The 12610-nt window shown below is 39.1% G+C and overlaps 1 protein-coding gene across 9 annotated transcripts in view; it reads left to right on the top strand.

Annotated features, from left to right (window-relative positions):
- ADGRL2 (adhesion G protein-coupled receptor L2) overlaps nt 1-12610 on the top strand; it is a 390203-nt gene that overhangs the window by 344877 nt on the left and 32716 nt on the right. For 7 of the 9 annotated variants that reach the window (XM_065657083.1, XM_065657085.1, XM_065657084.1 and 4 more), the window contains 5 exons: nt 255-1055; nt 8925-9221; nt 9764-9867; nt 10714-10899; nt 11960-11998. In XM_065657083.1, coding sequence (XP_065513155.1) covers nt 255-1055; nt 8925-9221; nt 9764-9867; nt 10714-10899; nt 11960-11998 — 1427 coding nt within the window. The remainder of the gene's footprint in view (nt 1-254; nt 1056-8924; nt 9222-9763; nt 9868-10713; nt 10900-11959; nt 11999-12610) is intronic. The other 2 variants (XM_065657087.1, XM_065657090.1) reach the window with 1 other exon arrangement.

The raw sequence follows: 12610 nt of genomic DNA, 5'->3' as shown, positions 1-12610 counted from the left end.
GTTTCCATCCACTTTCCATACTGGTACAGCAAGAACATGGTAACTTTAAGAAAAGTGGATGATAAAGGGTGATAATTGCATTAATTATAACATAAGGTATAATCTAGTGCCAATTAAATTGATTTTTTTTCTTCCTGCCACAGTCATTATGATTTACCTACCTTTTCTTTTTTTTTTTTTTTTTTTTTTCTTTTTATTATGAGACAGTCTTAATTTGATGTAATTCTTGTCTTACTTCTCTCTGTGACTGTTAGTTTTTGTTTGCCCGGGGACGTTGAAAGCAATTGTGGACTCACCGTATTTATATGAAGCTGAACAAAAAGCAGGTGCTTGGTGCAAAGATCCTCTCCAGGCTGCAGATAAAATATACTTCATGCCATGGACTCCGTATCGCACTGATACTTTGATAGAATATGCTTCTTTAGAGGACTTCCAAAACGGACGCCAGCAGACGACGTATAAACTCCCAAATCGAGTGGATGGTACTGGATTTGTAGTGTATGATGGCGCTGTCTTTTTTAACAAGGAAAGAACTAGGAACATAGTAAAATTCGATTTGAGGACTAGAATTAAGAGTGGAGAGGCCATAATCAATTATGCTAATTACCATGACACCTCTCCATACCGATGGGGAGGAAAGACTGATATTGACTTGGCAGTTGATGAAAATGGCTTATGGGTAATTTATGCTACGGAGCAAAACAATGGGATGATAGTAATTAGCCAGCTGAACCCTTACACCTTGCGTTTTGAAGCCACCTGGGAAACAACATACGACAAACGGGCAGCGTCAAACGCTTTCATGATATGTGGCGTCCTGTACGTAGTGCGGTCGGTGTATCAGGACAACGAGAGCGAGGCCGGCAAGAACACCATCGATTACATCTACAACACCAGGTTAAGCAGGGGCGAGCATGTGGACATTCCTTTCCCCAACCAGTACCAATACATCGCCGCAGTGGATTACAACCCCAGAGACAACCAGCTGTATGTGTGGAATAACAACTTCATTCTGCGATACTCTTTGGAGTTTGGCCCACCCGATCCTGCCCAAGGTAAGAATTTATTTTTTCTCATTTTTAATCTCTTTGCACTTCGACTCAGATAACTGTGTGACAATACCTTTGGTCTTAGACTTAGCTCTTGGCAGAAAGGCAAGGAGGGTTTGCTTGTCTCCGCCGTGCTGAGCAGTACAGCGTTATGTTGGTGCAAGGCAAATTTGCAGCACCTATGAAGAAAGATAGAATTACTTCATTTGTTTTACAGGCTAATGCTTTCCTTCTTTCTTTTTTTCACAAGCATTTAGCTTTTCTGTGTTTGAGAATGAGTTGAGGAATTGTTTATTTACTGTATTACCCTCAGTCAGTTTGATTTGTATAGCTAAGGTAAGTTTGAGTTCATTCACACTGAGCCAGAACCCCGTTCCCCCCCATTAGGTGTTACCTGAGTTCTGAATTGATTACAACATACATGCAGGCCTTTTAACTTCTTGGCGCCAGCAGCTGAGAGCAATGTGTGCTGGAAGGTCCCAGAGGAGATGTATGGGGTTAATTTGCAATACCGAGCATAAATATTTTTCTGCAGCCCTATTTTCACATCTTCAAATGCCAGGTTAGACAAGATTATCCGACCTCTTTTTAGCCAGTTTCTCGGTAAGTCCATTACAACTGCAATTCAGCTCACTTGAAGTTAGAACAACTACCTAAAAGGATAGACTTACTGCCAAAAGAAGAAAGAAAAATGGAAGTCTTTAAGTCTCACAAATGCCTAAAAATGACATGATCAGGCATAGCCACATATTAACATCTGCAGGGGAGAGTAAATACCAAGAAAAATGCTCTGTGACAGAAGATGCATGCAGCAAGGAACAGAATGTTGATAAGCTGCCTTAGCAATGAAGGTAATACTTCACTTCTCTCATATAACTGGTATGCATGTTTAGCAGCCATTTTTTGTACTTAAAAGTAGTAACAGTGGCTTATCCATGTGAAGAGTTCCTGTCCTGCTTCAGCAAAGCTGATTCACGCAGAGCAATGCAAACCCCGTAGTGTGCACACAACTACATCAACATACATATAGCTTTTCCGAGATACAGAAGTACATAAGACGCAGCAGAACAAGGCAGTTTAGAACCAATACATTAGTGATCTCCAAAGCCAAGTGAAGACCTGACCAAGCTGTCTCCTGCAGACCTCCCTGGCAATACGTGGCCAGGCTCAGGAAGGGGCCAGGTGTTTGGGGACCGAGCTGGGAGGCTTTGCTGTCTGAACATCAAGCTAGTCCCTTCCTTAGGGAGGCTTTGGGGCTGCTCTTAGCAGAGACATGCCCACCTATGTAATTAGAAAAAATGTATAGCTTTCATTTCATACATCCTCATGCATGTCACTGTTCATGTAGTTTAACTGAGGTGAAGATGCATTTTAAATTCTCCAAAGCTTTAATAGTAAGAGGAGGAAATGGAGGTGCAGGCTCTAAGTAGATTTCGCAGTTCAGGCAGCTGCCAAGAATGTGGCAAAAGCTGATCTTTAAATTGCTGCATTGAGGGAAAAGTGTTACGGAAGAGCAGGGAGGGAAGAAAAGGCTTCGTAGGATACTTCCTTTGGTTTAGTAAACCACCAAAGTTCTCCAGTAAGACATTTCTTAATATTTTTGTTATGAGAGAGTCTCCGAGATCCTAAGTTACAGTACATGTACTTGCCACATCCCATCTAATATCAGACAGAGATTTGGGCATCCACCAGCACCCTTCCTGTTCCTGAGTTCCATGCTGGCATGCAAGGCAGGAGGAGAAGCAGTTTGTTCCAGGCAGACCGAGACGAGAAGGAGTCCAGGGCAGGCTGCGGGCTGCTTGCCTCTCATCCGAGCTCTTTGCCCATTCACCCGTGAAGAAAGAGAAGGAATATTTTTTGAGAGATTTATGAGTTTGGGTTTTAAATGCGTTATGACATCAGTAAATAAATTTAATTATGGCCTTTTTTGAATATAGAAACCATATAAAGAAACTAGATTTATTTGAATACATGATGCATGTATTCATAAGTGGTATTTTTCCTTATATAAAGCCAGTACCCAATATTTTAGTTCTGTATGGATCCGTACATAGCAGATCTAAAAATATGTTTCAGTTCATTTCCTCTTTTGCCCAAGCCAATTGCCTGTAGTTAAAGGCTACTAAGTTAAAGGAAAAATTATCTAATATGGTTGTCCTTGAGATGTACTGCTATAAAACCAAGAAGAGATTCTGTATGGATTCTAACTCTATATTTTATTTGTATTATATTGTTACACAGTTAAAGGATCTATACGTGTAATACACATTGCAAGTTTTTTATCTCATATGAAGTAGAACAGATTTTCATCACATTTGATGAAGGACATTTATGTGGTGTTTTTTTTTTCTTTTTTGGTGGTTGACTCAGGTTTCTTAATCATCTACTCAAAATCATAGGTGTTAGGATAACCTTCTTTAAGTCACCTAACACAAGAAACATCTTTTAGTGTCTTTTTGCAATGGTACTTTAATATCAAGTATTTAATGGTGTCACAAGGTCAGTACCTCAGAATTGGAAGTCGTGGCCTTATCTGTTCGAATGGTTAACTTGGGCCATTGTGGGAAACTCAGCCATCTGTGTTCCTTCTGTTGCAGTGGGAGCAATAATGATGTATAGACACATGCTGATTCTTTCCCCACCCCGCATCCCATCTATCTGCCTTGGCCATCAGTTCTTGTGTATGCCGTAACGTCCCGCTACCGAGTACTTCAAAACCAACAGTCTTTCTTCCTACATGAAAGATGAATTTATCACATCTGAGTAACACTTTTGAGGTCGAGGGTTTACATTTGCTCCCAGGGCCAAAATGTTGGATTCATCCGGGACCCCAAACCTGCCTTTTTTCTCTGTGGTGTTTATTTCATTTTTAAATCTTCCTATTGAAAACTCTGAGATACCACTATAATTAACCTAACGTTGACCTTGCTGTTGCTGCAAACCTACGCCATTTTCTTCTCTTGCAACTGTGTTATGTGTTCCCTATATCCTCGTTTTCTTTATCTTCAGGAGAACTCTTCAGATTTCTAAAACTCTGGATGCAGCAGCCAGGCTACCATTTTACCATGGTAATCTGGTCTGCTGCCCTTAGAACCCCAGCCTTAACCTCATTCTTCATGTGTTGTTTCTTCTTCTCTCTTCTAATGGGAATTATAGTACATAGATGCAGAAATGGCTTTCAGAGGTACAGCTGACAAGTACCACTCAGATACTGCAGGAGAGCACGTTTTCTAAGGTTACGTATAAAAATTACATTTAAAAATCAAAACATTAATTTAGAAATAAAATATATCAGGCCCTGCAAAAAGCAACTATGAAAAATTCAAAACAAACCAGAGTTTTTATATCCTTGGTAAATTTAGTGGATATATCCTGCTACATTCTTTCTGAAGGGAAGTATCCAAGGGACCAAATGAATCCTTGCTGAAATAGGAATTTTAAAAATAATTTTAAGTTAAAAGATCAGGAAGAATGAAGGAAATTTTTCCCCTAAAAAGTAAATATAAGCATTACATCGTAAGGTTTCCTTGGTAACAAAAAGAAGATAAATCCTTTTGTTCTGTGTTACTGCATTAGAGAGAGATTTCATCTACACTCATCCCAATTTGCGCTGTGTGAACTGTTCGAACTGAAGTTGTCTCCCCTTTTGTACTATGTTACCCATCATTAAGTTTTATTGGATCACCGCAGGAAAATATGGTTGTCGTGAGTGTGGACAGAACAGAAACTCAGAGAGTACTATCACCAAGGGCTTGAAATAATAGGAAACCAGTGCAACTAAGTCTTTTAACACCGAGAATCTATGACGAAGTCATGCAGCAAATTGTTAAGTAAATAAGATCTTTACTGTTATACCAAATCTGATATACTACAGATTGATGAAAGAGTGCTTGTACAAGTAAGGACAACGTAATGGGGACCAGACAGTACATTTCTTGATCATAGGTATTTTGCTAATTGTGTGTTGTATTTATTATAATTTTCAGGGTATAAATTTATAAATGGCTGTGTAAACTTTTCGCTTTCAACTAAACGGAATTTGGCAGGGTCAATAGAGTACTGGGCAGAATAATAGCTGGAACCTATAGGTAATTAGGTAAGTCTTAGCAACTTCCCTGCTGTTCACCGAAGCATGAAGACAGGCACGTAGCGGTAATAAGCAGAAGGCAGGGAAATCTGGATTTACACAGGTTTCTGATCTCCATTGCTTTACACAGAAGCTCAGTATTTGACACCATTTGAAAATGAAGGCAGGTACATAGATTTTCACGTGTCCAAATACATTGAAATATCTCTCCTATAAAACTGAAAAATCCGTGCAGCTGATTTCTAAACTTACCTAGATGCTAGAGATGAAAAAAGAACGCTTAGTTATTTTCAGAAGTGGTACATCATCTGGGCAGTCCAACAGAATTTTAAAATCTAAGGTCATGGTTGTATTTTGGATGAGGATTTTTTTGTTTTGGCTTGGTTGTGGTTTGGTTTGGGGTTTGTGCTTTTTGGTGGGTTTTTTGGTGGTTTTTTGTTGTCGTTTGTTTGTTTTGGGTTGTTTGGGGTTTTTTGGTGGTTTTTTGTTTCTTTGGGGTTTTTTTTGGTGTTTTGTTTGGGTTTTTTTTAGTGTTTTGTTTGGTTGGTTTGGTTTTTGTTTGTTTGGGTTGTTTGTTATATTTTTTATGTATTTCATGCCTGCTTAGACTAGAAACCTGTTGGCAAGGAATACTAGTTAAGAGAGCTTGTGTGCCTTCTCTAAATCTACTCCTCACTGTCAGTTGGGGAAACAAAGTTACTATTCCCCTGCTGTCCTAGGCAATTGTGTTACGTTTTTTGTAGACATCACACTGTTAAAACAGGTGTTAAGTTTTACTCCAGTGTGTCTGCATTTTCAGAAACAGATAGTATGCGTAACTGTTTAAATCAGCTGTTAGGAACTGCATGAAACAAATGTAAGTTAATTACCCTCAACTTGATTCTTTGGATTTACTTCATATTGCTTTTTGCTTTTTGCTTTTTTTTTTAAATTTTACAAAGACTCTCTTCAGCTGATAATGACACACACCTATTCTTAAAAAATAAAGAAGGCGGCAGAATAGGTTTTGGTTTTCTCCTCAGCATGTCAGGCCTAGTCAAAAAGTCCAAACCAGAATCTTGGATTGTAAAAGCAACTTTTTTGGCATTGGACAAAAAGTACGTATCCTAAGCCTTGTACAGGCTCACCCGTGCTGCTTGGAACAGTAGGTTAATAACCTTGACATGGAGTTTGTTCTTCTTCTTAGTTGCAGCACATTAATCATCACTGCCGTGATCTTACCCTGGTGAAGCGCTCGGCAAGGCCGTGCATGGGAGCCGGCAGGTGCCGTCACCCTCGGCTTTCGGAACAAGACACATCAGGTGGTGGCAGCTATCGTGTGTCTCCTTGCAGCTCAGGAGAATGGCCTTGCAGATTAAGTTCCCCAGCAGGTCATTAAAACCAAAATGATCTGCCTTCTAAAAGCTAGATGTATTCCTTAAAGTGATGTGTTTGGTCGTTTCTTATTTCTTCAGCCTTCTTCTTTCCCAGGCTTCTAGCACTGTCTGAAGTTTCCTGGTACATTCTTAAATACACTGACTTCTCCTTTTTAAAAATTTAATTCAAGAGAAAATCTCTTAGAAATTGTTTCTTCAGTTTTGTGAGAGGGGTGGTTTGAAGTCTGTCTCCTAAAATGTGAGATTATAAATATATTTCTAAAGTATGCACTACTACTAAGCTATGCAGGTCATTTTTGAATCACCTTTGAAACTGATTTTAATGGCTAGCATTAAAATTGTTCTACCTAAAGTTGCATAATGATAGCAGGATATTTTAGCTCAGAGTGCAGCACAAAATATGTTCTGAAAATTGTTACCTCCCTACTGAACTTCAGAGAGTTGTTATGAATTCTTACAGTGATATTTAGCTCCTGAGACAAAGCTATCCTAAACATTATAGGTTTTGAGTAGTAATTGTAGTAATGCTAATACACATTTCAGTGATTAAATGTGTACTAATTAGCACAATGTGTTAGGGGATGGATAGTAATAATTGGTTGTCCCCTGCATCATTCTCCATCCCCACCAGTTCCCCAGGACCTGATTCAGTAGGCGCTGCCTGATGCTTCTGCAAGCGATTGCAAATGTTTTTGACAAATGTTAATTGGGAAAGCACTAGAAGACTGGATGCTTTGTAATCAAAAGAAAATTACAGCAGTTTCACAACATGTCAGGCAAGCACTTGCAGAACAGATCTGGGGCTTTCAGTAGGTTTCATAGTATCTGGCTGCGCTAGGAGTTCAGCACGATTACACAGACGGTGTTCAGGCTGCCAAGAGTGAGGCTGAAGAGGAGACAGCCCCTGAGGAAGCACAGCTTTGTGCTCAGTCTTCAAAAGCAGATTGTGATGTGCAAAATTCCACTCTAAATTCATGCGAAAATAAAAAGATAAATTCATATTTGAGACTCTTAGTGTATTATAACTGAACTATAATTGAAAAAGGATTTTGAAATAATTGTTACTGTTATCTGCCAAACAACTGAAAGTCAATCTTATTCAAAATGCTAACTTAAAACACATCTGCTAAATGGCAGCTCTTTTTTTTCCCTTTTTTTTGGTGGGTTTTCTTGTTGATGTTTTCTGTTTGTTTTGGGTTTTTTTGTTTTTTATTTAATTCGGAGAAGATGCATTGTCCAATAAGTCAAAGTTCAAGGGCCTAGCAGAAGAAGAAAAAAACAAAGAAAAAAAGCCACTTTACCCACTGAAGTTAATCCTAAAATTAGCTTCATTTATTTGTCAGTTAGGATTTTAAAAATACTTGATTTTAGCTCATTTATTCCCAGCACAAAGATCTGTGCTTTTATGTGCCTGTAAAGCATTGTGAGCACTAATGAAGATTTGCAAATAATTAATGGTAACTGTTTCAGTTGCATTGCTGGCTTGCATTGTTTCAGCCGTTGCTCAGTGTCTGTTTGGAGGCGATGAGCAGCAATTCGGGACTGTCACCGCCCGGCGTTAACTGGCGTTGTCGCCCAGCGCTGCGCAGAGCTGGGCTGTGCCCCGCAGCCCCCGCGGTGCCCCCGGCCTGGGCAGCGCCGTGACCGAGGCCCAGACAGAAGCGATTTGGCCTAAGCCGATCCTAGTATTTCATAAAACATTAAACTCAGTATTTGCCTGGCTTGAACGAGTTGTGTCTTCGTACCTGCTTTATCAAAAAAGGATGTTGAGGCCCGAAATGCTCAAACATGAGAACGCCATGCACGTGTTAGACGCTGCTTCTGTTTGGAGCTAATCGGGCATGCTGCAGCTCTCTCAAGCAGAATGACTGCCGAGTACGAAGATGTTATCGTAGTTATTTTCCTCGAAGGTGTGTAGTGGGTGACTTCAAGTTTTGGGGTCTATTTTTTTTAAAATGGTCTTCTTAGTTACAGCCCACTGGCTCTGTTGTTAAAGCCGGACTGTGTTGTTTGCGGCATGCTGTTTGAAATTATTCTGTCTATTGAGTTATTCCTTCTGCAAAAGTGATTAAGTAATCTTTAATTGCTTTGAGCGTGTTTGTTATGTAGTGATAACTCACTAGTACTGCCTTTCAGCCCTTAGAAATACAACTATCAATTTTTATTATGGAAGGGATTATTTGGAGAATGTACTGAAACATCATACTGGTATGAGCTGGGAGTGGGAAAAAAAAAAATGGTCAAGTTATATCTCAAGCACCCAGAACAGCAATAAGGAAAGGGTAATATTAAGGTAAAGGAATGGAGACACAGAAAGTCCTGTTAAACTACATAAATAACATTTAAAGAACTGGTTTTTTTTGTAATTCTGAAATCATTTACTTTATTATTACTCTAATTTTCTCTGTGCAGTGCCTACCACAGCAGTGACAGTAACCTCTTCAGCAGAGCTATACAAAACCACAGTGTCAACCACTAGCACTACATCACAGAAAGGTCCCATAAGCACAACATTAGCTGGAGGAACAAAGGAAGGAAGCAGAGGACCCAAGCCACCGCCACCCGTTTCCACAACCAAAATTCCTCCTGTGACAAGTTTTTTCCCTTTGCCAGAGAGATTCTGTGAACCGACTGAGGCCAGAGGGATTAGCTGGCCTCAGACACAAAGAGGAATGATGGTTGAACGCCCTTGCCCCAAAGGAACACGAGGTATTGCCTTTAAAAATGTATCTTGATTTCAAGCAGACATTTCAAAAGCAATGTGTTGTTCTCTCATGGTGATTTTTTTTAATCGCAAGCTGTCTGTCACACAGTTTTTTGTTACTTGGAGAATGCAGCATCTACAGGCAATGGTCAAGTTTTCATCTACAAGTGCCATTGGAGCATAGCTGCATAATTACCTTGCGCATGCGCTTTTGATAATCCAGGTCAAATTTTAGGGCTTTGCTTGAGGACTGTTGTGAAATATGCTTACAGCTGCCTTTCTCATAACGAGCTCCTCTCTGGATGAGCTCCAGGAAAAATCAAGGGCTTTTTGTTTGTTTGCAGAAAACGTCTGGTATTTTTCACTGACTTTTTTATTGCTGTTTGTAATCTACATGATTTCCTTACGTTTTTCTCAATTATTGTCAACTACTGCCATTAGCGGCATTCAGAACTCAGCATTCCTTAGGAGCGCAGTGTAGCCAGTTTCCTGAATGCGTGCGGAAAAATGGTTTCCGTTTCACTGTAGTTTTCTGCACCTATTGTAGGAACTGCCTCGTATCTCTGCGTGGTCTTAACGGGAACGTGGAACCCCAGAGGCCCTGATCTTAGCAACTGCACCTCACACTGGGTAAATCAGCTGGCTCAGAAGGTTGGTTGAAACCTTTTAATCTGGTGTACACTGGTGATTAAGGATTTTAACTCTGAGCATTAATAATTCAGTTTGTTGAAACCATCTTTATTACTCTGTGTTTATTTGAAGCAGAAGGAATTGTGTGTACTTTGCGTGCAAAGCATTGGCCAACAGTTAGGTTCATATGTATGTTTTGGTATGCTCTCCCTCCAAGTTAAGTTCTTGTATTGAATCTGTGCTTATGTGTTTTCATCACTATTTAAAGCAAAGTAGCTTTACTGGTCTTCAAAAAACAAAAGCTATGTTTGCTTAAAACATAAAATACTATAAATCACACAGCAAAAACTGTGGTATACACCAAGATTTTTTGGTTCAGGAAAAATTATACTGTAATAAAGAGATTTTTGTCTGAGAGCATTAATAACAGTATGATTAAAGCATAGAGCCACTTTCTGTGTTTTCCCTCCCTACTGAGATTTACTAAGTTTATGAAAACTGGATAATTTGTTGTCAGTACCAGGCTACTTGACTTTCAAATGCCTCAAGCACTAGTATGAACGAATAGATTTCTTGCTGTCTGATAATGGCAGTAAAATAAAAGTGAGGATGAATAGAAGATCTAGCCCAAAAGTCTCGGTCTGATTTCTGGGTTTGATGGCTGTTAAGAACTGCTTTTGTGTGTCACGGATCTAAGAACCTTTAATCTTCTGAGATAAAGAGAACATTATTGGTCTCAATTAGTTGCAGATTTCAATGTATGTGCAAATGGTTATTTCACCACAACAAAGGTACATGGGGAATTGGAATTAAGAGCCGCAAGCAGAACAAGGGACCCTGCTGAGATAATATAAATTGTCATTTCAGATCAGAAGTGGAGAAAATGCTGCTAGTCTGGCCAATGAACTGGCTAAACACACCAAAGGACCGGTCTTCGCTGGTGATGTTAGTTCATCAGTGAGGCTGATGGAGCAGCTCGTGGACATTTTGGATGCTCAGCTGCAGGAACTACGGCCCAGTGAAAAAGACTCTGCTGGAAGGAGTTATAACAAGGTACACACCTCCCATCACATCCTCCTGCTGGGATAACCATTGCCCTTGTGCTTTTATTTTTTTTTTCCTTTCAGAAATATTAATCTATACATTGTTCCTGCGTGCTTATAGTTCTGGAATAAACACGTAAGAGAAAACAGCAGTAAATATACAGCAGAAAGTTGCAATTACCTTCTTTAGGGAATAAGATATAATTCACAATAGCTGACTGGTCCTAAAATACATAGCTGTGTCCCTTATTAAAATCTGGAATGCGTTATAACTAGCATGAGGGAAATGGGCATTAGCTCTCAGAAATTCAGTAACAAATCAACATGTTTTTCCAGTGATCCTTTTAACCCTGAACATGTAATAAAATCAGTGGGATTCTGAATAGGTGCAGGGTTTTATTTTAATCTGACTTCCTGCAGAATAATAGCACCTTCTTAGCCTTATAAAGACGCCAACATCACTTATAATTGATCTTTGTAAAAATGCACTAATATGCATATCTAAAACATGAATAAGTGTTTTCTCTGGAATGATGTTCAGAGAAACATTTCAGAGAAAACATATGTCTTTGTAGTTTAAATACAAATCACGGGTGTTATTCCCATTCCTCTTTTTCTCAGAGGAAAAGCTGTATTTCTCAGCCTCTTTGCCTCAGCTTAGTCAACAAGCTACAAACAAAACAGTTTTTCAGCCTTCTTCAGAGAAAGAGCTCCACACACTCCTGTTATTTTGGCAATAGTTGTATTTACAATCCCTAGCTGCCCTTAGAAGAGATTTCCCAGAGACAATTCAAGTTCCCACACAGGGATTTTTGCCTTTAACCTTTTCACACAAATCCCACCTTTTGGGCAAGATATCTGGGCACCTGTATGAAGGTTGGGGAAAAAACATTTCCTGTGTGATTTTTTTTTTTTTTTTTTTATAGTCATCACTGAACAAAAACTAGATTAATGTCCAGGTTTAAGGTTCAAGTTCGGGATTTGAAACACCAGACTCATTTTTTTTTTAATATTTCTGAAGCTTTCCAGAATGTGTCTAACTTCTGATTTTCTTTTTTCTTACTAAAAAGCTCCAAAAACGAGAGAAGACATGCAGGGCTTACCTTAAGGTATCTCTCCTGTGCTGTCACCCTGCTTTCTCCCTGCTTCAGCAACCTGCCACGCTTTATCATCTTGCTGCATGATCCTATGTATTTCAGTCTTTGATAAATGTCTATTGTGCCCCATATCAACTGTACAAATGTTGGCTTTGCACAGGTATAATGCTCAGAAAAAAAAAAGATCAAAGTTTATACCTCTTTTACCTCAACTTGTTCAAAACTAAAAGAGCAGAAGTGGTTATTATCTGAATTGGAAGTAACATCTCTCATAATACAGCTTTGGGTAGAGAAAAAAGCTGGCAACTTAAGAGAAATTAATTCAGATTGGTAGTATTTTATATCAAAGACTGTTTAGATTTAATTTGCTTGCATGAAAAATGTACATTATATAGCCTGCTTTGTTCTTTGTGTATTCTTATACCTGGTAAAATCACTCTTAAAACTGTAAGAGTTGTTACAAAGGCCAGATTCAGTGACTTCAGGATAAAAAGTAAAGACAAACATTTCTCTAATTTTACTAGTAAAATATCTGCCATGTGTCCCATTAACCAGGCTATATGGAGGGCATGTAACACATTGCTACCCAATTTTCAGTTTCTTTCATCTGCTGTAGAACGGTTT

This window comes from Caloenas nicobarica, chromosome Z (assembly GCF_036013445.1).
Source record: "Caloenas nicobarica isolate bCalNic1 chromosome Z, bCalNic1.hap1, whole genome shotgun sequence".
Lineage (NCBI taxonomy): Eukaryota > Metazoa > Chordata > Aves > Columbiformes > Columbidae > Caloenas > Caloenas nicobarica.
This window is presented reverse-complemented; position numbering and strand designations above follow the sequence as displayed.